General features: G+C 45.0%; 1 protein-coding gene across 3 annotated transcripts in view; it reads left to right on the top strand.

Moving 5' to 3' along the window:
• The window catches only part of ABLIM3 (actin binding LIM protein family member 3), a 144,271-nt gene that overhangs the window by 61,914 nt on the left and 55,945 nt on the right, over window positions 1-26,412 (top strand). For all 3 annotated transcript variants that reach the window (XM_032625381.1, XM_032625380.1, XM_032625379.1), the window contains exons 4-7: window positions 9,987-10,170; window positions 12,046-12,158; window positions 18,450-18,576; window positions 22,285-22,378. In XM_032625381.1, coding sequence (XP_032481272.1) covers window positions 9,987-10,170; window positions 12,046-12,158; window positions 18,450-18,576; window positions 22,285-22,378 — 518 coding nt within the window. The remainder of the gene's footprint in view (window positions 1-9,986; window positions 10,171-12,045; window positions 12,159-18,449; window positions 18,577-22,284; window positions 22,379-26,412) is intronic.

Below are 26,412 nucleotides of genomic sequence, written 5' to 3'. Positions count from 1 at the left end.
ACAGCTATAAAAGAGGAAATCGACAGTAACACAATAATCATGGGGGACCTTAACACCTCATGTCAATGGACAGATTATCCAAAACGAAAATAAATAAGGAAACAGAAGCTTTAAATGACAGAATAGACCGGATAGATTTAATTGATATTTGTAGGACATTCCATCCAAAAACAGCAAATTACACTTTCGTCTCAAGTGTGCATGGAACATTCTCCAGGATAGATCATATCTTGGGTCACAAATCAAGCCTCAGTAAATTTAATAAAATTGAAATCATGTCAAGCATCTTTTCTGACCACAATGCTATGAGATTAGAAATGAATTACAGGAAAAAAAAACATAAAAAACACAAACACATGGAGGCTGAACAATACCTTACTAAATAACCAAGAGATCACTGAAGAAATCAAAGAGAATATCAAAAAATACCTAGAGACAAATGACAATGAGAACACGACAATCCAAAACCTATGGGATGCAGCAAAAGCAGTTCTAAGAGGGAAGTTTATAGCTATACAAGCCTACCTCAAGAAACAAGAAAAATCTCAAATAAACAATCTAACCTTACACCTAAAGGAACTAGAGAAAGAAGAACAAACAAAACCCAAAGTTAGCAGAAGGAAAGAAGTCATAAATATCCGAGCAGAAATAAATGAAATAGAAACAAAGAAAACAATAGCAAAGATCAAAAAAACTAAAAGCTGCTTCTTTGAGAAGATAAAATTGATAAACCCTTAGCCATATTCATCAAGAAAAAGAGGGAGAGGACTCAAATCAATAAAATTAGAAATGAAAAAGGAGAAGTTACAACAGACACGGCAGAAATACAAAGCATCCCAAGAGACTACTACAAGCAACTCTATGCCAATAAAATGGACAACATGGAAGGAATGGACAAATTCTTAGAAAGGTATAACCTTCCAAGACTGAACCAGGAAGAAATAGAAAATATGAACAGACCAATCACAAGTAATGAAATTGAAACTGTGATTAAAAATCTTCCAACAAATATAAGTCCAGGACCAGGTGGCTTCACAGGTGAATTCTATGAAACATTTAGAGAAGAGCTAACACCCATCCTTCTCAAACTCTTCCAAAAAATTGCAGAGGAAGGAACACTCCCAAACTCACTCTATGAGGCCACCATCACCCTGATACCAAAACCAGAAAAAGATACTACAAAAAAAACAAAATTACAGACCAATATCACTGATGAATATAGATGCAAATATCCTCAACAAAATACTAGCAAACAGAATCCAACAACACATTAAAAGGATCATACACCATGATCAAGTGGGATTTATCCCAAGGATGCAAGGATTCTTCAGTATACGCAAATCAATGTGATACACCATATTAACAAACTGAAGAATAAAAACCATATGATCATCTCAATAGATGCAGAAAAAGCTTTTGACAAAATTCAACACCCATTTATGATAAAAAACTCTCCAGAAAGTGGGCATAGAGGAAACCTACCTCAATATAATAAAGGCAATATATGACAGACCCACAGTAAACATCATTCTCAATGGTGAAAAACTGAAAGCATTTCCTCTAAGATCAGGAACAAGACAAGGATGTCCACTCTCACCACTCTTATTCAGCATAGTTTTGGAAGCCCTAGCCATAGCAATCAGAGAAGAAGAAGAAATAAAAGGAAAACAAATTGGAAAAGAAGAAGTAAAGCTGTCACTGTTTGCAGAGGAGGTGATACTATACATAGAGAATCCTAAAACTGCCACCAGAAAACTACTAGAGCTAATCAATGAATTTGGTAAAGTTGCAGGATACAAAATTAATGCACAGAAATCTCTTGCATTCCTATACACTAATGATGAAAAATCTGAAAGAGAAATCAAGGAAACACTCCCATTTACCACTGCAACAAAAAGAATAAAATACCTAGGAATAAACCTACCTAGGGAGACAAAAGACCTGTATGCAGAAAACTATAAGACACTTATGAAAGAAATTAAAGGCGATATGAACAGATGGAGAGATATAACATGTTCTTGGATTGGAAGAATCAATATTGTGAAAATTACTGTACTACCCAAAGCAATCTACAGATTCAGTGCAATTCCTATGAAATTACCAACGGCGTTTCTTAAGGAACTAGAACACAAAATCTTTAAATTTGTATGGAGACACAAAAGATCCCGAATAGCCAAAGCAGTCTTGAGGGAAAAAAATGGAGCTGGAGGAATCAAGACTCCCTGACTTCAGAGTATACTGTAAAGCTACAGTAATCAAGACAATATGGTACTGGCACAAAAACAGAAACATAGATCAATGGAACAAGATAGAAAGCCCAGAGATAAACCCACGCACCTATGGTCAACTAATCTATGACAAAAGAGACAAGGATATACAATGGAGAAAAGACAGTCTGTTCATTAAATGGTGCTGGGAAAACTGGACAGCTACATGTAAAAGAATAAAATTAGAACACTCCCTCACACCATACACAAAAATAAACTCAAAATGGATTAGAGACCTAAATTTAAGAATGGATACTATAAAACTCTTAGAGGAAAACATAGGAAGAGCACTCTTTGACATAAATCACAGCAAGATCATTTTTGATCCACCTTCTAGAGTAATGGAAATAAAAACAGAAATAAACAAATTGGACCTAATGAAACTTAAAAGCTTATGCACAGCAAAAGTACTGGAAAGGAAACCATAAACAAGACATAAGGACAAACCATAAACAAAGGAAAGGAAACCATAAACAAGACAAAAAGACAACCCTCAGAATGGGAGAAAATATTTTGCAAATGAATCAATGGACAAAGGATTAATCTCCAAAATATATAAACACCTCATGCAGCTCAATATTAAAAAAACAAACAACCCAATCAAAAAATGGGCAGAAGACCTAAATAGACATTTCTCCAAAGAAGACATACAGATGGCCAAGAAGCACGTGAAAAGCTGCTCAACATCACAGATTATTAGAGAAATACAAATCAAAACTACAATGAGGTACCACCTCGCACCAGTTAGAATGGGCGTCATCAGAAAATCTACAAACAACAAATGCTGGAGAGGGTGTGGAGAAAAGGGAACCCTCTTGCCCTGTTGGTTAGAATATAAATTGATACAGCCACAATGGAGAACAGTATGGAGGTTCCTTAAAAAACTAAAAATTACCATATGATCCAGCAATCCCACTACTGGGCATATACCCAGAGAAAACCATAATTCAAAAGACACATGCACCACAATGTTCATTGCAGCACTATTTACAATAGCCAGGTCACGGAAGCAACCTAAACGCCCATCGACAGACAAATGGATAAAGAAGATGTGGTACATATGTACAATGGAATATTACTCAGCCACAAAAAGGAACGAAATTGGGTCATTTGTTGAGACGTGGATGAATCTAGAGACTGTCATACAGAGTGAAGTAAGTCAGAAAGAGAAAAATATCGTATATTAATGCATATATGTGGAACCTAGAAAAATGGTACAGATGAACCGGTTTGCAGGGCAGAATTTGAGACACAGATGTAGAGAAGAAATGTATGGACACCAAGGGGGGAAAGCGGCAGGAGGGTGGGGGTGGGGGTGAGATGAATTCAGTGATTGGGATTGACATGTATACACTAATGTGTATAAAATTGATGACTAATAAGAACGTGCTATATTAAAAAATAAATTAAATTAAGTAAAAAAAATTTTAACAAAAAAACAAAAGATACAAAAAACAACAACAAAAAAAGAAACAGCACATCACCAGCACCCCAGAAACTTACTTTGCATGTCCCACCAGTCACTGCCCCCCATCAAAAGTATCCACTGTCCTGCTTCTAACATCATAAATAAGTTTTGCCTGTTGTAAACATCATATAAGTAGAATCAGTGTGGGTACTCTTTTACATCTGGCTTCCTGTGCTAACATTTTGTTTGTGAGAGTCAGTCTTGTTGTTTCATGCATTTATGGTTTGTTCATCCTCATTGCTATATGTTCCATTGTGTGATTATATTATACCACCATGAATTTATTCTTCTTACTGTTGATGAGCATTTGAGTTGTGTCCGGCATTACGTATAATGTGGCTATAGACATTCTTTTATGTGTCATCTGGTCAACATGTATATGATTTCTCTTGTCCATATACCTAGGAGGGGTGATATGTTCTCTTAAATAATAAAAATCTGGAAATGCTTTGAGAGCTACATTGAAAAACAAGAAGAAGAATTTAATAAAAGTGTAAAGTTTATACTTTGAAAACTACAAAATATTAAAGACTATCTAAGTAAATGGAAAGATATACCATGCTCATGGATCAGAAGCCTTAACATTGTTATGATGGCAATATTCTTTAGATCAATCTACAAACTTAATGCTATCTTAGCTCAGGCTGCCATAACAAAATAACATAGATTGGATGGCTTAAACAACAGTAGTGTATTTTCTCACAGTTCTGGAGGCTAGAAGTCCAAGATTAAGGTGCCTTCATAGCTGGGTTATGGAGAGCTTCCTTCCTGGCTTGCAGACAGCTTCCCTCTCACTGTGTCCTCACATATCACAGAGGGAGGGAGGGAGGAGCAGAGAGAGAGAAAGAGAGGGAAAATGAGAATGAGCAAGTTTGCTGGTGTCTCTTCTAATGGGGTCACTAATCCCATAATGAAGGTCCCATCCTTATGACCTCATCTAAACCTGATTATCTCCTAAAGACCACCTATCTAAGTACCATCACATTAGGGCTTGGGGCTTCAACATATGAATATGAATTTGGGGGAGGACACTATTCAGTTCATAACACATGTAATTGCTATAAAAATCCCCACTTGCTTCTCTGTAGAAATTGGCAGACTGATTCTAAAATGCATATGGAATTGAAAGGAACATAAAATAGCCAAAGCAATCTTGAAAAAGAAGAACAAGGTTGGAAAACTCAAACTTCCCACTTTCAAAACTTACTACAAAGCTACAATAAACAAAACAATGTGGTTCAAGGATAGACATATAGATCAATAGAGTCAAAATGAGAGTGCAAAAATAAACCCTTATATTTATGGTCAGTTGAATGTCATCGAGGCAGCCAAAATAATTCAATAGGGAAAGAACAGTCTTCAACAAATGATGCTAGGAAAACTGAACATATATATGTGAAAAAAAATTTGCATTCTTCTTCACATCATACAAAAAAATTAACTCAAAATAAGTCAAAAACCTAAACATAAGAGCTAAAACTATAAAATTTTTAAGAGAGTAAATCTTTGTGACCTTAAGTTAGGCAAAGCCTTCTTGGACATGACACCCAAAGCACAAACAACTAAGGAAAAATAGATAAATTGAACATCATCAAAATTAAAAACTTTTTTGCTTCAAAACATACCATGAAGAATGTGAAAGGCAACACACAGAATGGGAGATAAAATTTGCAAATCATATATCTGGTAAAGAGCTTGTATCTAGACTATATAAAGAATACTTACAACTTAATAATAAAAAAGACAAATAACCCAATTTCAAAATGGGCACAGGATATGAATAGACATTTCTATGAAGAAGTTATATAAATGTCCAATAAGCACATGAAGAAATGCTCAACATCATTAGCCATCAATGAAATGCAAATAAAACCACAATGAGATAAACTTCACACCCACTCAGTTGGCTATAATCAAAAAAGACAGATAATACAAGTGTTGGCAAGAATGTGGAAGAATTGGAACCCTCATACCTTGCTGGTGGGAATGTAAAATGTGTAGGTGCTTTGGAAAACAATCTTGCAGTTCCTCTAGGGGTAAATATAGAGTTACCATATAACCCCAACAATTCCAAATTCCACTGCTAGACTTACACTCAAGTAACGTATGTTCACACAAAAACTTGTACACAAATGTTCATAGCAATATTATTCATAAAGTCAAAAGTTTGAAACAATTCAAATATCCATCAGCCAGTGAATGGATAAGTACAGTGTGGTATATCCATACAGTGGAATATTATTCAGCGGTAGAAAAGAGATACTGATACATGCTCCATGTGGATAAACCTTGAAAACACAAATGGTCCATAAGCAGGTAATAACATTCTCAATTTCATTAATAATCAGGGAAATTAAATTTAAAATCACAATAGAACATCCTTTCACCTGTACCATGTTAACTAAATGTAAAAAGTTAGGTGTTACCTGGTATCTGTGATAATATAGCTCAGTGAGAACTGCTGGTGGGAATGTAAATGGGAAAAACTTATTGGAAAACAGTGAGACATCACCTCACAAATACAAGAATGTTCAAGGCAGCATTTCCATAAAGGAAAAAAAAAAACCACAAGCAGCTTGGATGTCCTTCAGCAGTGGAATAGATCAATTGTGATATAGTCAGACAACGAAATACAGCACAGCAGTGAAAATGAATGACCCACAACTACATGCATCAACATGGATGAATCTCAAAAACATAATACTGAGAGAATGAAGCAGTAAATTACACAGAAGAGTAGATGCAGTATGATTCCATCCATATAAAGTTCAAAAACAGGCAAAACTAAACAATATATTGTTTGTAGATACCTCAAAGGTAGTAAAACTGTAAAGAAAAGCAAGAGAATGATAAACGCAATTTGGGGCGTGGTGTGGGAAGCAGGGCGCTCTTAGGGAGATGGGAACAGGCTTCCGAGCTGCTGGTGATGTTCTGTTTCATAAACTCGGTAGTGAGTAGCTGGGAGCATGTTTTATTCTTCTTTACACTGTACATATATATTTACTACATCTTCTGTATGTATAATATATTTCACAATTTAAATGTTTAAAATAATGAGATCACCTTCGGGGGCCCTTCTAACACTTTGATTTTGAAATTCCATAAAACTGTCTCATTTGAAAAGTTGAAAATCAACAGAATTATATGACAGAATCCTAGACTCTCAGGTCTGGATGTGTCCTCAGTTACCACATAGCCCCCTCATTTTACAAATGAGGTAACTAAGCTCCAGAGGGGTGAGGTCACTTTTTCAAAGTCACACAGCACCTGAGTGCTAGAATGGGAATATGGAGGAAGGTCCAGTGACCCTCAAAACAGTACATTTTCCACTGAAACACAGTAGGGCTGTGTGCACGTCCTATTCTAGGCCTTATGTTTACAGTGAGCATTCTGTGTTTTCTGAAAGCAGTTCTGAGTTCCCATATTCTGTCCCATTGTTAGGCTATATAATCTTTCTTTTAATTAATAGACTATATTTTTCTGATTCACAGAATAATGACTGCCCTGGATGTATTAATTCCACATCACTTCCATACTACAGACCCTCTCCATGGCCTTTCCTGTTATTTGAATGCAGAGCTCTGCTCAGCCTCAAATACATCTGTCGTGCTGGTCCAGCTTTCCTTCCACCCCGTGTTCCCCACTGTATTTCCAGGAACCCCTGGGATTCTTATCAACCTTTACATCCTTTCTACCTTCCTCCTTCAGCTCCTTGGGGGAAACGAAGGAACTGATTGTTCCAAGTTTTTGTATGGCCTCCTGGTTTTCTCCACTGGGAGAGGTGGCTCTGGAAGTGGAGTTGGCAGGGGACACAAAGGAGAGAAAAGAAGGGAAAAAACAGGAGCTGTTTCCAATGAGGTTGTAGGCCATGCCTGACTAATTCCACAGCCATGAAGTCAATTGACCTGCCACCTGCACACCCCAGCACAGCCTGTTCTCTGGCCTTGCCTGCCTTCCAGACCAGGCATTGTTTGCTGTGATGAGATTTCATGAAGCCTGATGAAAGTTGGACCCTTCCCCACCTACCACCACCACCAGCACCACTTCTCCTCATAAGCCCTGCCTCTCTGCAAGGGGTGGTCCCCAGTGGCTGCCAGCTCTACCTCACGTGGAATTTAAAATGTTTAGGCTTATAGTCAGCCCTACCTTCTCCTAGACTCACAGGATATCAGTGTCAGAAGAAAAGCTCAGGTCATTTCTTGTCCAGTTTCTGCTCTTTACACAGAAGTGAACAGAGGCCCCAGACAACAGAGGACCAAGTTCAGTGTCACCCAGAGAGTTAGATAGCCCAGGTGGTCTGACTCCCAGAGAAGAGTCTCTCATGGTCCTAGACCGTTTCCCCTGGTGCTGTGACATTTGGAGCCGCCCTCCTCCCTCACCTTGGCCCTTGGAGCATACCTCTGGCCTGCAGAGTGAACAAACACTTGCAAAATACTTCTGACATTCACCTAGAAGTCCCTCCTACTTTTAACCTGGCTGCTTTTGCAAAACAACGTTCCCTATTAAAGATAAGAGAGTATTTACTGGGGTGATTTCACCCAGTTCAGGCCAGGTCCTCGCACTTACAGGCTTGGAAAACATCTTGTTGGTTTCCCCACCGTGGATCACGCTTGGTAAAGTTGAGTCATGCTAACCACATCTTTGGGAAACGGACGTATAAAACCCGAGTGCCTGTTTATTAACATAAACAAGAGCTGTAACTCTCCGTTGTACTAGTTCATGTTGCCCTGATCAGCTGCTTGTCTCACAAAGGCAACCTATGTAGAAAGTCAAACTGTCAGACTCAGAACAAGGGGAGCTGGTCTCGGGATTTGAATGAGCTCTCAAGTGGCCTTCCTTTGATTGCTGACCAGCCCCTTCCTGGCTGACCCATCCTTGCTTTAGCTGGATCAATAAACTCAGCCGTTCTGGTGGCCCTGAGAGTCATTCAATCTCTTGGAAGAAACTTAGCCTCTTCCTGCTCTTCCCATTATGTGTTCATTTCGTAACTTAACTCTCAGAGGGAACTCTCATTTCCCACGTTTCGAAGTCTTTTGGGGGAGGGGAGTCCCACATGATTCAGTTGTTCAGACACCTATAATTATATCCACCTGCTTTTCTATTATCTGCCCTATATTACTTCATATTGTCCACAAGGATATCCCAAAAGACTTTATAAAGTACCTTATGAAATCATGTTGCCTCTCTTTTCAGAAGTCATCAGTGCAATTGATCATTTCTGCAGCTGGGTGATAGGGAATCATTATAATCTTCTCTCTACTGTTGTATATGTCCGAGATTTTTCAAAATAATTTAAGATTTTAAAAACTAGAGGAAAAACCATCCATGGCTTCCTAGTTTCCCACAAAGCCTAAACGTCTTAAACTGGACTTGGCCCCTCTTCCTCCAACTGGCCTGGCAATATTTTCGTGTAATATTGCCTTCCACTCTCTAAAAACACCACCCTTACCCTAGCCGCATCTCCACACAAATATTGCCTGTAGTTTCCTGCCTTTGTGCTTTAGCTCATTCCATTCTTTCACTTCAACTTAGATGCTACCTCCTCCAGAAAGCCTTCATTGATTCCTCCCACTCACAGCACTTGCTACCTACACCATCCCATGGCCTGTCCCCACTGATGTATGTTCTATGTGGTCTTCCCTCTGCATCCATTGTTAGCTCTTTGGATTTCAAGGATTGTGTTTTATCATTCCTGCCTGGGAAGAGATCTACCTTTTATGGCTATGGTGAAGCTGGATTCTAATCTTCAAATCATACATCCCATTGCCATCCTAACTTGTCTTCACCTAGCACAGACTCATGCACGTAGGAAATGCCCAGGGCATTTTTAACTGAATGATTCTTTCATCAAACTCATGATATCACCAGCTGCGTTGCACTGCATGCGCTACATGGCTTTAAACTTCTCCTCCATGTTTTGAGAGGATTGTATAGCATGGGTGGTCTCAGCATGCATCAGGATCAGCTGGGGAGTGTGCTAAAATGCAGATGCCTGGGCTCCAACCTGAGGGAGTCTGATTCAGGTCCAGGCAGCTGCATCTCAAGAGGCCCGCCAGGTGATTCTGATGCAAGTGGTCTTCGGGCCATCCTTTAAGGAGCCCTGGCCCCAAAGGCCCATGAGGTCCCATGCATCACCATTCTCTGGCCAGTTACGACTGAGTCAGACGGCAGCCTTGTCCCCAGCGAGAACCTCATGCTTGCAGACCCTCCCTGGACTCACCTGCCTTTGTTTCCCGCCTTGTTTCCCCAAGTGTGTGGCTGTGGCCTGGCTCAGTCAGGCTTCTTCTTCAAGAACCAGGAGTACATCTGCACCCAGGACTACCAGCAGCTCTACGGCACCCGCTGTGACAGCTGCCGGGACTTCATCACGGGCGAGGTCATCTCCGCGCTGGGCCGCACCTACCACCCCAGGTGCTTCGTGTGCAGCTTGTGCAGGTGAGCAGCAGGCCAGCGGGGGCGGGACCCTCTGCCCGGGATCCTGCAGCAGGGAAGAAATGGCCTTTCCCAGGCAGATCCGGGGCTTACTCGGCTTTTTGCTGGACACTTGCATCCTCTAATCTCAGGGGAGGAAGGACCTGACAGGCTAGTGGTTTTCAAACATTTAGCGGCTGAATCCTGTTTGTCAAACGTGATCTAGTATAAAACACTGGTTTGTCCCGAGACAAAGGCAGCGTAAGGATCTGAGCCCCAACACTCAGCCTCCCACTTCCCATCAAAAGGCCCTGAAGGAACCACTGAGGGCCCTGGCCTCTCAAAACTCACTTTGGAATCCATGAATCTGGCTCAGGCTCTCACACCCTCAGCCACATACGGTACTGGAATATCTATTTATAGCCTCCCTCCATGACCCTGGCAGGTGACCCCACCTCTGTAAGCCTCCGCTTCATTGGTGAATTGACATCAAAGCCAGTCCAACTTCATTGGGTTTCCATGAAGATAAATGAGATGGTACATGCAGAGAGACCTTATCTCAATGACTGGTACCAAATTGTGTCTACTTTTATGCTCTTCGTTATCATAATGATCATTATCTAGCCTCTCAAGACCTCTGATAGGTGATGGAAAGCTCACCCCTTCCCTCCTCCCCACCCTCAGCATACCCGTCACTTGTTAACTTAGCAAAGGTACCTTAAGGGCCCAGTGTATGCGAAGCACCATATTAAGGAGATGAAAAAATAAAGAAACCTCAACCCTGCCCACAGATATGTTAAAATTTAATGGACTGCTCTGATTAAGTCATAAGTAAAGCACGATTGGAGTATATGTATGCATTTTTTAATTGGGAAAGTCATTTATAGATCAATTATTCTCCTCGTATAATAACCACCTCTTTGTTACCAGTTAGAGTAACTAACCAATTAGAGTTTCTGATTGAGACTAAGGACACAGTGCATAAGAAAATATTATCACCCAGTGGAATTCATTCATTCATTCATCCAACCCTTAAGACCTGGAATCCCAGAACCATTGGAAGTTTGCACAGTAGGGTCCGTATGGTCTAAAGTGGAGGTTTTGTGAAGCCCCATGGAGAATAGGTGCCTTCCCAAGGTCATGCCGGGTCCTTTTACCATGAATCAGTGCCTGGGCTGTGATGAGAACACGGCTCCCCTCCCTCCCTGGCACTCCCTCCCTGGCACTCCCTCCGTTGTTCATGTTGCTAATGTAAGGGCAGTGGAGCCACTGCAGGCTTACGGGGGCATAAACTCAGAGTCCATATTAACAGGCATCCCAATCCACACAAGCGAGAGCTGCTGTGTGATGGGATCAGCTGTACTGAGGGTTCTATGCACTTTATATTTAGTTAGGGAGGCAGGACATGACGAGCTTGAGCCCCTGAGCTGTAGAACTCGCAAATGCAGGCGAGCAGAGGAAGAGGTTCTTTGAGGATGTCTAAACTTCCTGTGGAGTGAAAGAAGGAAATTTTGGCAAGTTGGGGAGTTGAATGAGTTCTTCCTGACATACAGGGGATAGGTCAATTTGGGTTGGAAGAAGTCCTTCCAGGAAGAGGAAGTACCTCTGAGACATTTTTAGCCTCTTCATTATAGAAGAGAAATGTAAGCCCAAATAAGTGTCACGATTTTCCCAGTGTTTAAAAATCATGTAAATGGCCCAACTGGGTCTCCAGTTCTGGTCCTGGCCCTAACTGAGTGGTTTAGCCCGGCCCCGTGAACAGCACTTGAATGTGCCTGGTGCTCTCTGTGTGCAGTGTGTGCTACCAAAGGTCTTCAAGCACATGTGTTGTCAAGTCACCTATAGACACGGAACCCTCTGGAGAGATGGTGTTGAATTTCTCCTTCATCCCTCTTGCAGGAAGCCTTTCCCCATTGGAGACAAGGTGACCTTCAGCGGGAAGGAATGTTTGTGTCAGACATGCTCCCAGTCCATGACGAGCAGTAAGCCCATCAAGATCCGTGGACCAAGCCGTGAGTCCTCCCCATGGGGCACGTCGCCGTCCACGAGTGCCATCTCCCAGGGCTCTCCTTTCCCAGCTTCGCTAACTGCTTCCGCAGCCTGGAGGGAAGTGGGGGAGGTTCCCACCCTGGAGGACTCCTGAAGCATGACCCAGTTGGCACACAGCCCAGACTCACAAACTTCCCAAAGCACAAACGCAGGGAAAACCGGCTGCCCAACTGTGAACAGAGATGGCCTGTGCCATGTGTTGGCCACTTGGGTGGTTCTCCTGGGATGAGCAGGGCTCCTTATCTCCCCTCTGGTCCACGCTCCCAAGGGCATCGCAACAGAGCTGATCAAGTGTTTTCCACCAGTGGCTGTCAATTTTTACAAACTCCACTAAAGAAGAATATGCAGACATATCTTAGCAAAAGAGGGAATATGAGAGAAGGCCACAAGGGCTGTGCTAGTGCCCCTTGGGGTGTGTTCTGTGGACCGTGACATCAGCTTCACTGCAGGACTGATAAAAATACAGATTTCTGGGCCCACTCTTGACTTCTAGGAATGGGACCTAGAAATCTACAATCTTAATAAGCTTCTTGGGTGACTCATTTGCTGCTCCTAAGATTGAGAACTACTGTCTAGGGATGAGGGGGACACTTGGCAGGCCATCGATCACCAAAACATAGATGGGGAGTTGGGGGGAACTGAGGATCAATAGTGCCTTGGAACAGTCATTCTGATTTGTGGAATGTCCATTCCATTCAAACGTGTCTAGCCGTAAGATATCCAAATCACTGTTCCAAGATTCCCCTGTCAGGCCACTGACTGCATGTGCTCACACACACACGGACACAGCCCCCTGGGTCTCGGTAAGCCAAGCTGAGCGCCGGCATTCTTTCATGTTACGTGACACTCTCACTGGCCTTGTCGTCAGCATCAATGAAAGCCCATTAGCGTCTTGTGCGGCATCACTGTGTGGTATGGGGGCTGCTGGCCACGGCACCAGCAGAGTCAGCACGCTGAGGCTGTGTCTGGCTGAGGAGGGCGAGCACAGAATACCCCAAGTCAGCAGGGCTGAGCTCCCGGGGGCTCCATTAGCACGGGGGCCAGTGGGGAGGCTCCCTCCCTTGCCCTTCCTTTCTTTCAGTTGAATCAGATCTGCTCCCAGACTTTCCGTCAGTATCTTCGGTGGGGCTCAAGAAAAATTTGCCGCTCTGATCAGGTTTCCATCTTGAGGTGGCTGAGAGCACACACTGTTATCCTTCATAACTCCTTGAAAGCATCATCCAATATGACAGCAAGGCTGGGATGCAGGACCACAGCGCCATGGCTGATGCTGCCAAGGCGCCCAGACACCAGTGGGACCACGTGTGAGTTCACAGAGGGAAGCCGGCTGGAGTCAGGAGGCTGCCATCCTTCTGTGTGAATGCACAGCCATCATGTAGCCTCCCTGTGGCTCAGTTTACCCAACTTTGTGGAAAGCAAGTGTATCAGTATTCGGGAATCAAACCAACATACGTCATAGTGTGTAAAATGCTCTCTAAATATAAATGAGGGATTTTGTTGGCTTGGAGGTTTAGTCTAGGAAACATCCCAAAGGAGAACTGAGAATAAGATTCCTGAATCTGCTGTTACCTCACTCAGCCTGTGTTGTGTGTACTGTGTGCCTTGGGGAATCTCAGACAGGTGGGAGATTTCCTCAGCTAAGTGCGGGAGCCCTGCATGGGAGCATGTCCACAAGAAGAGGCTGTGTCCACCATAATTCTGCAGATCAGGAGGTGAAAAAGGTGAGGAAGAGTGAGTGCAGAAGAGCAAGTGAGCACGTGGGCCGTCTCCAGGGGGATGCCTAGGATCATGGCTCATCTTGTTACTCATGAAGTCTAGACATCACTGTGTGGATCTACAGGGCATATGTTTCATAGAAATGTTTTATCCCCAAAGATGGTCATTATCCATGCTGTAAACACAAGGCAGCCACCTGACTTGAGGGGAAGTTGGAAGGTCTGCTTAGTTCCCCCAAGGTTGAAGGGAACTAAAACAAGATTCAAGAGAGTGCTAAGGGGAAGAACATATCATGGAGAAGGAAAATGAAAGCAGGAAAACTTGCTGTATTCTTGAGCTACAGGAGTGTGAAGTTTCATCCCTGGAATGTAAAGACATTCTGGAAAAGCAGGAGCAGTATCTACTCAAAAGAGATCAAGAAGAATACTTAGGAACTGTCAAGAGAAAAGAATTGTATTACTTATCACAGGCGGAAGAAGTGTTTCCTCACGGATCTCACCAAGAAGAATCAGGAGCAGAAGTAGCATGGCCACCATAAGTACCACCACCACCACCATCTTCACAATCACCCCCACCATCATTACAAGCACCACTGTCACCAACACCACCATCACCACTGCTAACACTGATGACGGTGACTATTGCCAGGCACCGCACAGTCCTCTCTGAGAAGAATCAGCAGCAGTAGCACCACCACCATCACCACCAAAACCACCACCATCACTCTTGCTAACGTTGATTGGCCATTACTGTTGTCAGGCACTGCACTAAGTTTTCTATATATAACATCTCATTTAATCATTATAATAACTCTACGAGGGAGATAAGAGTAATGGTTTTTAGATGAGAAAACTAAGACTCAGACAGCATAAATGACTTGCCCAAAGTCACTCAGATAATGATACTGTAACTGGAATGTGAGCCCAGGCAGTCTGGCTTTGGAGCCTATTTCCTTAACACCCTATACCAGAGACATGACTCGCTAATAGGAAGGGTCCTGTCTCCCTGGATTAGTTGCCTAAAACGAGGTGGGGAGCTTGCTGTGACTCACAAACCCACTTATTTTTGCTGATCTAAGTGGAATGAATGACACAGTCAAAAAAAACTAAAAATAGTTGTCTGGGGTCTTTAGAGTCTCCAGTAAACTGAGGGATTTAGGAGGAACAAGTGGTGGCATCATACTTTCTGCCAGCTGAAGGTTGTAATTTTGGAATAAAGAGGAACGTAGGAGGAATGGAGTGGACAGCTGGGTCTGCAGAATCCAACTTGGGACAGGGTGTGGTTTTCCTGACCCTGCTTATTACACGAGACCCGGGCTCCCGGATGGGGTGTTTGAGGCTCCACTGCGTGGCCAAGAGTGAAAGTTGAGAGAAGAGGGAGGAAAAGGTCCTGATAAATATGAAGCCTGTAGAGTGGAGGACGAGCAGTATAACATGAAAAGAAAAAGCATGTGGAGCAGGTAAGCCAGAATTCTCAGGAGGATTCAGCAGGCCTTCCTACATCAGGAATATTGCTTCTGACCTCATATCAGAGATTGGATAATGCACAGAGTATGAGTTAAAAACATGAGAACAGGGCTTCCCTGGTGGCGCAGTGGTTGAGAGTCCACCTGCCAATGCAGGGGACACGGGTTCATGCCCCAGTCTGGGAGGATCCCACATGCCGTGGAGTGGCTGGGCCCGTGAGCCATGGCCGCTGAGCCTGCGCGTCCGGAGCCTGTGCTCTGCCACAGGAGAGGCCGCAACAGTGAGAGGACCGCATACCGAAAAAAAAAAAAAAGGGGGGGGGGGTGCGGTGAGCTGCTCACCCCTGGAAGCTATGACACAGAGGAAGGTGCCCACGCCTGTTGAGAATGCTGGAGCTTCCTGCATTGCGTGGGACTTTGGCCAAATGCTCTGTGAACTCTGAGCCCCTGTGGAATCATTTAACCCTATCAATGAGGCCCACAGAGACACAAGGTCAGCATTTGTGGCCTAGAAAGCTGGACCAGACGCCTGAGCCCTTGGGTTTTACTGTTCGGAGCGTGGGCAAGTCACTTCAGAGGCCATCTGTCTATAAAAGAGGAGGGGGTACCTGACCTCTCTAAACTATGACATTCTGAAGACTGTGATGATCAGGATGGGGTGGGGGTAGACTTATCCCAGGAGAAAAGAGATCCTAAAACTATTCTCCCAGCCCCCATTTGAAGGCCTGGGACTTGAAGCATTTTGCAATGGGAGACCTTCCTGCCCGCAGCTTGCACTAAGAGACGTTAGAAAGGCACTGTGTGGCCAAGAGGCGCGGACTGTGGGAGCTGCTTCATACACACACTTCATCAGGGCCCAGACCCTCCCCACAGCCTGCTGGGCACACCCACTTCTTAGACACATGGACATCTCATCTCCTCTCCCAGGACAGGCTCCCAGCTGGATGTGAGAGCTTCAGCCAGCCTCTCCCAACTTGATAGCCGTCTCTTTTCTCACCACTGCTCCCAAGTATGCACTTGCTTTGGTGCCAGGAGGCAGGCTTGTCCTCTGGTAAACTTTGCACCATGACCCTTTCCTCCTCCAGAGTGGGACATCCGGTCGGCTAGGCCTGAATTTCCCGCTTCTCCCAAGTATCTTGGACACTGCCTCTATTTCCTGCCCCTCCACAGACACTGATTGAGCAACAGGCAGACTCTGGGGCCCCCTCCATTCAATATTGGCTCCAGTGCACAGTCCAGGGTGAGGGGAACGGAGAGCAAGGGCACCTTGCTGCTCTGGAACGATCTCATCAGACTCTTTAATCCTTGCTACCTGGGGAGGCAAGCGTTTGGTATGTAATCATGTTGGGGAGGAGGTGTGTGTGGTAAGTTCTGTCCTTTGCCTGAGTGCCGTGAGGCCTGCTCTTTCACACTCATTCAGCAAATCTGTTTGAGTTCTTAACTATGTGCTGAGCACGGTGCTAGGCAAGAAAATAGATTTAACCACAAAACACACAAATCACAAACAGGGCCCTTGCCATTGAGGAAAACTCTACTGTGCTTGGAGATCTTGATAAAATTCAGTAGGTAAGCGACAAGGGCTTAATTTCCAAAATACATAAACAGCTCATACAGCTCAACATCAGAAAAACAATCCAATTGAAAAATGGTCAGAAGACCTAAATAGATGTTTCTCCAAAGAACACATACAGAGGGACAACAGGCACATGAAAAGATGCTTAAAATCACTAATTATTAGAGAAATGCAAACCAAAACTGCAAAAAAATAAGGTGTGACCTCACACCAGTCCGAATGGCCATCATCAGAAAGTCCACAAACAATAAATGCTGGAGAGGGTGTGGAGAGAAGGGAACCTCTTGCACTGTTGGTGGGAATGTATATTGGTGCAGCCACTGTGGAAAACAGTATAGAGGTTCCTCAGAAAACTAAAAATAGAGCTATCATATGATCCAGCAATCCCAGTCCTTGGCATATATCTGGAGAAAACTCTAATTCAAAAAGATACATGCACCCCAATGCTCATTGCAGCAGTATTAACAATAGCCAAGATGTGGAAGCAACCTAAATGTCCATCAGTAGATGAATGGATAAAGAAGATGTGGTACATATATATATATATATATATATATATATATATATATATATATATATATATACAATGGAATATTACTCAGCCATAAAAAAGAATGAAATAATGCTATTTGCAGCAACATGGATGGACATGGAGATTATCATAGTAAGTGAAGTAAATCAGGCAGAGAAAGAAAAATACCATTTGATATCACTTATATGTGGAACCTAGAAAAATGATACAAATGAACTTATTTATAAAACAGAAACAGACTCACAGACGTAGAAAAACTTATGGTTAACAAAGGGGAAAGAGGGGGATAAATGAGGAGTTTGGGATTAACAGGTACACACTACTATACATAAAGTAGATAAGCAACAAGGACCTACTGTATAGCACAGGGAACTATATTTAGTATCTTGTAACAACAACCTATAATGGAGAAGAACCTGAAAAAGATATATATATACATAATATATATACATATATATGTAACTGAATCACTTTGCTGTACACCTGAAACTAACACAACATTGTAAATCAAGCATACTTCAATAAAAATAAAATAATTAAAAATAAATAAAAATTCAGTCAATCTGGGTGGGGCCCACATTGCTGCACATTTCTGAGCTCCCAGGTGACACTGATACTGCAGGTCCCTGGGTCACAGAGACTTGGATGAGCTTAGTTAGCAACTCGAGAGCAGAAGCAGTGCAGGGTCCATTCTGGATGAACAGTTGTCAGGATGACCAGCAGGGAACTTTCTGGAGGAACCCTGGGAGGTCTGTCTTTCTCCCTCACACCAAGACCACTTGTCAAGAGGCCAGGGCTCCGCTGGCCTTTCCCTCACCTGGCAGTCTCGACAGGTGCCAGTGCCAGGGTGGGAGCAGTTGTGGAAAAGCTGGCATTCCAGGAGGGGTTTCCTTGACTCAGGTGTGCGATGATGGCAGGGCTCTAGGGGCCCAGGATGCTTTGCTCAGCACATCCTCTTGTCTTCACAGACTGCGCTGGGTGCAAGGAGGAGATCAAGCACGGCCAGTCACTCCTGGCTCTGGACAAGCAGTGGCACGTCAGCTGCTTCAAATGCCAGACCTGCAGCATCATCCTCACCGGGGAGTACATCAGCAAGTGGGTTTCTCCCCCTCCCCGCCCCGCCCGCCTGGCCTCTGCATGCTCCCAGACCTGGCTGCACATGACCCTTGCCTGAGTCCCCAGCAGCAGCTCCCTCCGTTTCCATCCAGCTATCACACTCTGGCCGCAAACAGCACCCCACACACCTTGGGCCCTCACGCGGTGCTTCCTCTGCCTCAGATACTCTTCTCTGCTCTGCACGTGCTTGCTCCTCCCTTCTGGTCTCGGGTCCCACACCCTCTCCTCAGAGTTGGCCTCATTCTGCCCTATTCTTTTCCTTCATACGGGCCAACACCATTTGCAATTGTATATTTATCCATGTTAACTTTTTAGTAAGGTTAATAATACTAGCTACCATTTATTGAGCTTTTATTGTAGACAAGGAATGTGCTAACTGCTGTGCACGAATTACCACGTTAAGTCCCATGACTACCCCCATGAGATATTTATCCCCATTTGAAAAGCTGTAGAAACTGTCTCAGGCAGTAAGTAATTTGCTCCAGTGATTGTATTTAGTGTCTGTCCTCGCTAGGGCGGGACTTGTTTAATCCTCTGCTGCTGTGTAGCACAATGCCCAACCCATAGTCAACAATACAGTTGTTGAATGAATTGAGATAAGAGGTGATGGACACACAGTTGTCAGGGAAGATGGCCCAGCCTACACACTGAGCACTAGACAAGCCCCCTTGTGCTAGGCCCTTGTGACCACGTTTACACACTCAAGTACCAAAAAAGAATTAGGGCCACAGACCCTCACAGCTTTGACACTTTATGCTCCAGACACTTCTCAGGTATCGCCTCTGGCCCGATGCTAGGACACAGTGAGCATGTAAATTTGTAGCATGCGTGGTTTCTGCTATCAAAAAATGAGAGAGGGAAGCTATATACATAAGAAACTGTGCCTCCAGGGGATACGTGATTGAGAGCTCAAGAGAAGTTCTGTTCTTTAAGACCTTTCCAATCATAAGTGACAGAAAACCCAACTCAAACTCCCTTAAAAAGCAAAAATGGGAGTTTACTGACTCATAGAAATGGGAAGGCCCGCGGCATTCTGGCTTCTGGCATGGATGAATCCAAGGGCTTAAAGATGTCATTAGTACTTCAGAAGTGTCTCTCTCTCTCTCCCCCTCTCAGCTTTACCTTCCTCTGCATTTGTTTCATTCTCAAGCAGGCCCTCCCCAAATGGTAGCAAAGGTGATCACCAGCAGCTCCAGGCTTTCATTCTAGCAGCTTCGCAAACCTGGCAGAGAGAGAGGGGCTTCTTTCCCAAGAACTCCAGCAAAAGTCCCACAGCTGCCTCTGATTTGGCCACCGGTGGGTCACATGCCCATTCTTGACCAATCACTGGCCAGGAGGATCTCAACCCTCGAGCCAGAGAGCAGCTGTTTGTGAGTTCTTTGTAACTGCGAGTGTGAAGGGGTGGTTCCCAGGAAATCCCAGGCGAGGTACTGCTGCTGGCTGAAAGGGAGATAGATGCTAGCTAGACGACCCTTGTCTGTGTCAGAGGTCTAAGCGAAGGGCTGTGACTATTCACTTCTAACTAGCAGAAGTGGAATCTGGAATATATGAGAGCTTTATGGAAGATGGTGATATTTGGGCCAGACCTTGAAAAGGGGTATAAGATTTGAAAATGTAAAGAAGGAAAGCTTGTAGGCAGAATGCCCAGCCTGGGCAAGGGCAGGGAGGTGCTGGACATATCCATCCCGTTTGTGGGAACTCGGGTGTGTGCACAGGTGAAGTCCAAAGCTGCAGAGGTTGAGCTGAGGTCACAGCCCCGAGAGCTTTGAAGGCCATGTTAGTGGAGTTTGGCATGCACCTCTGGGCCTGCCAAGTAAGGAGTGCCCTTGGTGAGTCGCCAGCCGGGAGTCCTTGAGTTTGTGAGCCTCGGTCCAAATTCTCTGGGGGAGTAAGGGTTTGCTCAGAGCTCCTCGCAAGCAGGTCCAGCCCAGATTGCCCACCACGCCTTGGGCCTCTGCAGCCGGACTCTGGGCCCTTCATCCATCTGCCAGCAGAGTGTCAGATGCTTAGAGGCCCTGGCTGTGGCACTGATGCCCAGGTTAGAAGCCCAGCCCACTTGACCTCAGCAAGGGACTCAGCTTCTCTGAGTCTCAGTTTCGTCATTTATAAAAACAGGGCTAAGAAGACGACCTGCCTCATAGGGTTGTGTCAGGGCTCAGAGATCTGTGCTTTGTACCTAATCAGTACCCGGTAAATGTTAATTTTTACCATCTGCGTCTTTTTAGAATCATGTATATTTCAAATTCCCGAAGGCCTCACAACCTCATGGGTCCAAATTAGGAGGTGTTGGCATTTATACCCCAATTTTTCTGGCTCATTGTGCCCGCCTCCTGACAAATGACTATCCCCCTGCAGGGTCACCCGCCCATCCCCACACAGTGTGGAAGGGTTGGGGGAGGGGGAAGCTTGTCTCGTGGACCCACAAACAACAGTCTTACCTGGTGACTTTGCTGAGCACGGGTCCTCATTGCCAACTCTCCTTCAGGAAACACTGACGGCTCTGCTGCCCAGGGTGGGCTCCTAGCAGTGCCCACAGAGCAGCAGCCTGGACATGCCTGTTCTTCAGGCCTGTGCGTGTGTGAGCGAGTTCTGTTACGTACGAAAGATGGCATCAGCACTTCAGAGAGATGTCATCAGATCTGGTCCTTAGAGCCAGGCAGGGCTGGAGCAGGGCTGAGCTCTTTGATGCTCCAACCATCTCCACATGGGCCCTTGAAAGCTGAGCCCCAAACGTCCTCCTTGAAGACCCCTCTCAGCAATCATGAGGATTCCCCTAGCTGCCATTTGCCAAGTACTCACTCCAGGCCGGGCGCTGTGCTGAGCCCTGGGACACGCTGGAACCATGTCCCTTAATTCTCACGACAGCCTGGGAGAAACCAGACCGTCTGGGTTTGAACCAGCTCTAGGTCATCTGAATTGGGTTGTCTCATCCATACAGTGGGGAGACGGATAATTCCAACCTCATAGGGCTGCTGCAAGGATTAGATGAAATAACCTATGTAAAACACCCTCAGAGGGCCTGACACACACCAAGCAATAAATACCAATGGCTATTAGTAGTAGAGGGTCGTAGAAGAATAACTAACAGTAATCTTATTACTGCCCAATAAGTTATCAGCACTGGGCAAGAATAGAGCACTTAGGAGGTGGTCGGGGGAGAGGGGGTTCCTGTTTTCTCCTGATCCAGGGGCACAATCGGATGACCGATCGTTTTGATGACCTCCTGGAAGGGAAGCTGGCAGAGGCTGAGAGGGGGATAAAGACTTTCCCCTTTGTGCCTCTATAATGTGCCAAATGCAAATATTACCTATTCTAAATAAAATAAAATTTTATTTTTAAATGAATTTTTAAAAGAGCCATTTGGGGTAAAGGAAAAAGGTCTGGAGAATTTGTGGGGAGGGAGAGGAAGAAGAGTGGAAAAGGGACACTCACAGCCCGCAGCAGACCGGTGGTTCCCAGGCACGCTCAGGGAGTTTGTCATGATGCAGGTTCCCTGGTATCCCCCCATCCCAGGAATCGTCTGATTTTGTATATCTGAAGGGTGTCTGGGGAATTGGCATTTTTAACAGTTCCCTGAGTGCTTCTAATCTTGACCCAGTCACAGTTGCCTGCAGGTCTGGGAAGCTCCACGTGACACCCCCGTAAACCCCCCTAACTTCCTCTTCCTGTGTGGATTTCCTGTTGCAGGGATGGCGTTCCATACTGCGAGTCTGACTACCACTCCCAGTTTGGCATTAAGTGCGAGACTTGTGACCGATACATCAGCGGCAGGGTCTTGGAGGTGAGTGGGTACAAGTAACTCTGAAGATGTTTGGGCAGGATGGCCTGTGACTCCAAAAAGTCATCCCTGAGGAAGGGGAGAGTCACCCCACACCCCTTTTTCCATAGCCTCTACCTCCCCCATTTTCTCTACCCCAGCTTAGCTTGCTATATAACCTTGAGCAGATATCTTCTCTGGGCACCCCCAAAATGAGGAGCTGGACAAAATTATTCCTTGTTCCAAAAATGCTGTGTTGGAAATATCAGTTGCTTCTCTAGATTTAGACCCAGCTCGGTTACTGGGGAGTGACAATTATGATTTTCTTCCCAACCGTGCTTTATTTTTTAAGCATTTGGTAATGTGCTGATTTAAGAACCAGCTTGTCTAGCAGCCTATTCCCTAAGCCCTTCTTTGGTTGGTCCATCACCATGGCAACAGCTCTTCTCCACCTCTGATACACAGCTCGCTCTGCCATGACAGACAACCTGCAGCACCATTGCTGAGCCCTCGCCTGAGCCCTCGTTCGCTGGCCTTCCCTCCCACACCCTGTGGGCCCAGGAAGCTGTCTTCCTATGCTTTGGGACCACCCACCTCGAGGAACCAGAAACAGGAAAGAGTTTGGTGCAAATGAAAAACAGTAGCCTAAGAGTAGAAACAGTTGAGTGCTAACTCACGCTCAGATTTTGGGTATCTTTGCCTTTCTAGGCCGCAGTTTTTTCGTGTGACAGTGGCTGAGGGACGACAGACTGGGTCAGGCCTTGTGAACAGAATCATTAATTCTGACTAATCTGGCCAGTCGGTTGTGGTTACCTGGAGTCAGCAGTGTATTGAGAAGGATTCTTCAGCCGCATCTCGGCTCAGCAGGAGAAAGTATAGCAACCCGGAATGGAGTCTGAGGAGTTGCATTGAAGCTGAGCCCTGAGGATGAGCAGGAAGCTGCCATGTGAAGAGCTGGAGGAATAATGAGCTTGACCCTTTCAGGGAACAGAGAAAAAGGCCAGTGTGCCTGAGTTCTGTAAATCAGGGCTAGAGGAGGATGGAGTATGTCATCAAGGGCATGTCACATAAAGCTCTGTAGACCTGTTTAGGAGTTTCTGTTTTCTAGCAAGTGCAGTGGAAAGCCATTGGAGAATTTTAAACCAAAGAGCAATGTAGTAAGATTGCTTTTACAAGATTGTAGGGAATCAGAGAGAATAAGATAAACAAATGCACAGAGTGGATAAACCATCAAACATTTCCAAGGAGCTGTAGGAGTGAGATGTGGAGGAAAAGGCATGAAACAGAAGCATAGGGAGGGTTTGGGCCCAGGTTTCTGAGGGCCTGATACCAGGGTGAGGAGTTTGTCCTTTACGGGGCAACAGGGGCAGGGGTGTTGTAGAAGGGCCAAGCAGAAGTGACCTGCTTCAAGCTGCATCTTAGGGAGGATAACGTGATGTACATGGGCTAAATTTAGAGGAAAGAAACTGGAAGTGGGAGACCAGCGAGGAGCCCTTGACCCCTCAGGAAGGACTCAGGAGGTACAGTGGCAGTGGAAGGGGCAACCACCCTGTCTACAACACTGTGGAAGTAGAATTCCAGTAGCTTTGCAACCATGGGGCAACTTGTAGACGTAACCATCAAAGGAGGAGAGGCCAAAAGTTGAACCAGAGTGTCAAGCCCAGGTGAGAAGAAGTCTGGTGTCGCCATCCGCAGAACTGGGGGTGGCAGGGAAAGAAGCTGATCCTGGCAGAAACATATCGAGTTCTCTTTGGGGTGGGGTGTGGCTGAAATTCCAGGAAGGTTTCAAGAGGACAGTGAGAATGTGCATCCGAGCTCAGGGACAAGGCTCAGGCCTGGAGGGACCAGTCTCAAAAATGCTAGGATTTGAATAATAGTCGGCACCATGGGAGTCATCGGGATTTCTGAGAGAGGAAGAGAAGTGGGCTCAAAGCAGCCTTGAGGAGTGGCTGCTTACAGGGGGCAGAAGGGGCTGAGAAGTTGTCAGAGCACGAGGAGCAGCAGTCGGGGCGTGGGGGGAGATTGGGAAGGGGTGATGAGAGGACAGAGCTCCGGAAAAGATGGGGAGTCAGTCAGGGCGTTGGGCAGATGCTACAGAGCAGGTAGGGATACGCAGGCTGAGAAAAAGCTGTGAGGTGTGGGGCAAGGTTACCTTCAGGAGAACCATTTGTTGGGTCTGCAGGATTGTGGGCAGGGGGCATCCACATCGTGGTGGGGTAAAGGGTCAGTGGCACGAGATCATAAAAGCAGACTTTTCGTTCGAGAAGGAAGAGAGCTCGATTACACGCAGGGCCAGGGCGGTAGACGGGAATTTGTCCCAACATTTCCAAGCTGCTCTGAAATCGTGTCGGTGGCTGTCTTTTCCCCGGCATGTTACTGTCATTTAGCATAGTGAGAGCCTTCTCTTCTTGGGCAGCTCTTGTGACTGGGTTTCAACTGATTACATTTGTATGAGGCTCCGTTAGCATCTTGGGCGTGTTGATTTTTTTTTTTTTCCTTAGAGCAGGAAGAGACTTTTAGCAATCAACTAGTTTACCCTCCTCGTTTTACATATAAGAAAAGTGAGCCCCAAGACATGTGGTGCTTTTCCCAGGTCACATGCAGAATTTCTAGTAAAGACAGAGCTGAAATCTGGGACTCCAGAGAGTGGAGTGGCTCCCGTATCCCACACAGATGCCAACAGCTCTCAGCTACCCAGGGCCTTTGAGGCAGTGTGATGTATGAAAATACACAGTTGGAGTGAAACAGACTTCGATTCCAGTTTTATCACTTCTAGCCATGAAACCTTAACCAAGTCACTTCCTCTCAGTCTTATTAGAGTCTTTATCTATCAATGGAGAATACTACTGTTATTAACTCCTAGTAGATATGTCAACATGAAATCATAGAAAATATATATATTGGTCTCTGCCCCTGGTTCCTGGCACAGAGCTCCTAAAATCCTTCTAATTTCCTAAGTGATAAGAGCACTAGGGGCGTATTTTGTTCTAACATTTGATCTTTGACCTCAGTTCCTACACACAGAGCTCCTAAACGGCTTGGAATTTTCTGAGGGATAGGAGCATATTTTGTTCTAATGAGGTGACTCTTGGTGGGCTCCTGGATGGGGGCTGGCCACCAGAAAAATATCAAGCCATGATTAGAAGTTTAAACTTTCAGCCCCAATTCCCATCCTCCAGGAAGGGGAGAGGGCCTAGAAATTGAGTTAGTGATGGATCCTGCCTATGCAAGGAAGCCTCCGTAAATACCCCACAAGTACAGGATTCAGAGAGCTTCCAGGTTGGTGAACAGGTGGAGGTTCTGGGAGAGCGGTGCACAGTGAGAGGGCATTGATGCTCCATTCCCCTGCCCACATACCTTGTGCCTCTTCTAACCGGATGCTCATCTCTATTCTTTATCATATCCTTTTGTAATAAACCAGTAAATGTAACTGTTTCCCTGAGTTCTGTGAGCCATTCTAGAAAATTATTAAACCCAAGATGGGGGTCATGGGAACCCTGATTTATAGCTGGTCAGTCAGAAATACAGGTGACAGCCTGGGACTTATGGTTGGTATCTAAATTGGGGTTGGGGACAGACAGTCTCGTGGGTCTGAGCCCTTAACCTGTGGGGTCTGACGTTCTCTCCGAGTAGAGTGTCAGAATAAATTAAATTATAGGACACCCAGCTGGTGTCATAGAGAATTGCTTGGTGTGGGAGAAGAAAAAAAAAAAAAACACCCACATAGCTGGTGTCAGAAGTGCTATGAGTATGGTAGTAGTCTGAGAGTAAGGGACCAACACAGGGGTGTGTTTTTCCTTTATAGCTAGTCAGGACTCTTTTGCTTGCAAGTACAGAAACTATACTGAGCTGGCTCAGACCAAAAAGGAAATTTATCAGCTCCCAGCTCTCAAACAAAGGCGTTTGGAATATCTTGCCCTCTTGGTGCCACTTCCTTCTGTGTTGGCTTTATTCTCAGGAAGGCTCTCCTATACCATGGGGAAATTGGACACCATTGCTCTAGGCTTACATCCTATCAGCCAGCATTTCCGATGGAAGGCGAGTTTTCTCTTTCCTAA

Source organism: Phocoena sinus, chromosome 3 (genome assembly GCF_008692025.1).
Source record: "Phocoena sinus isolate mPhoSin1 chromosome 3, mPhoSin1.pri, whole genome shotgun sequence".
Taxonomy (NCBI): Eukaryota; Metazoa; Chordata; class Mammalia; order Artiodactyla; family Phocoenidae; genus Phocoena; species Phocoena sinus.
The sequence above is the reverse complement of the archived record's forward strand: the minus strand, read 5'-3'. Positions and strand labels throughout refer to the sequence as shown.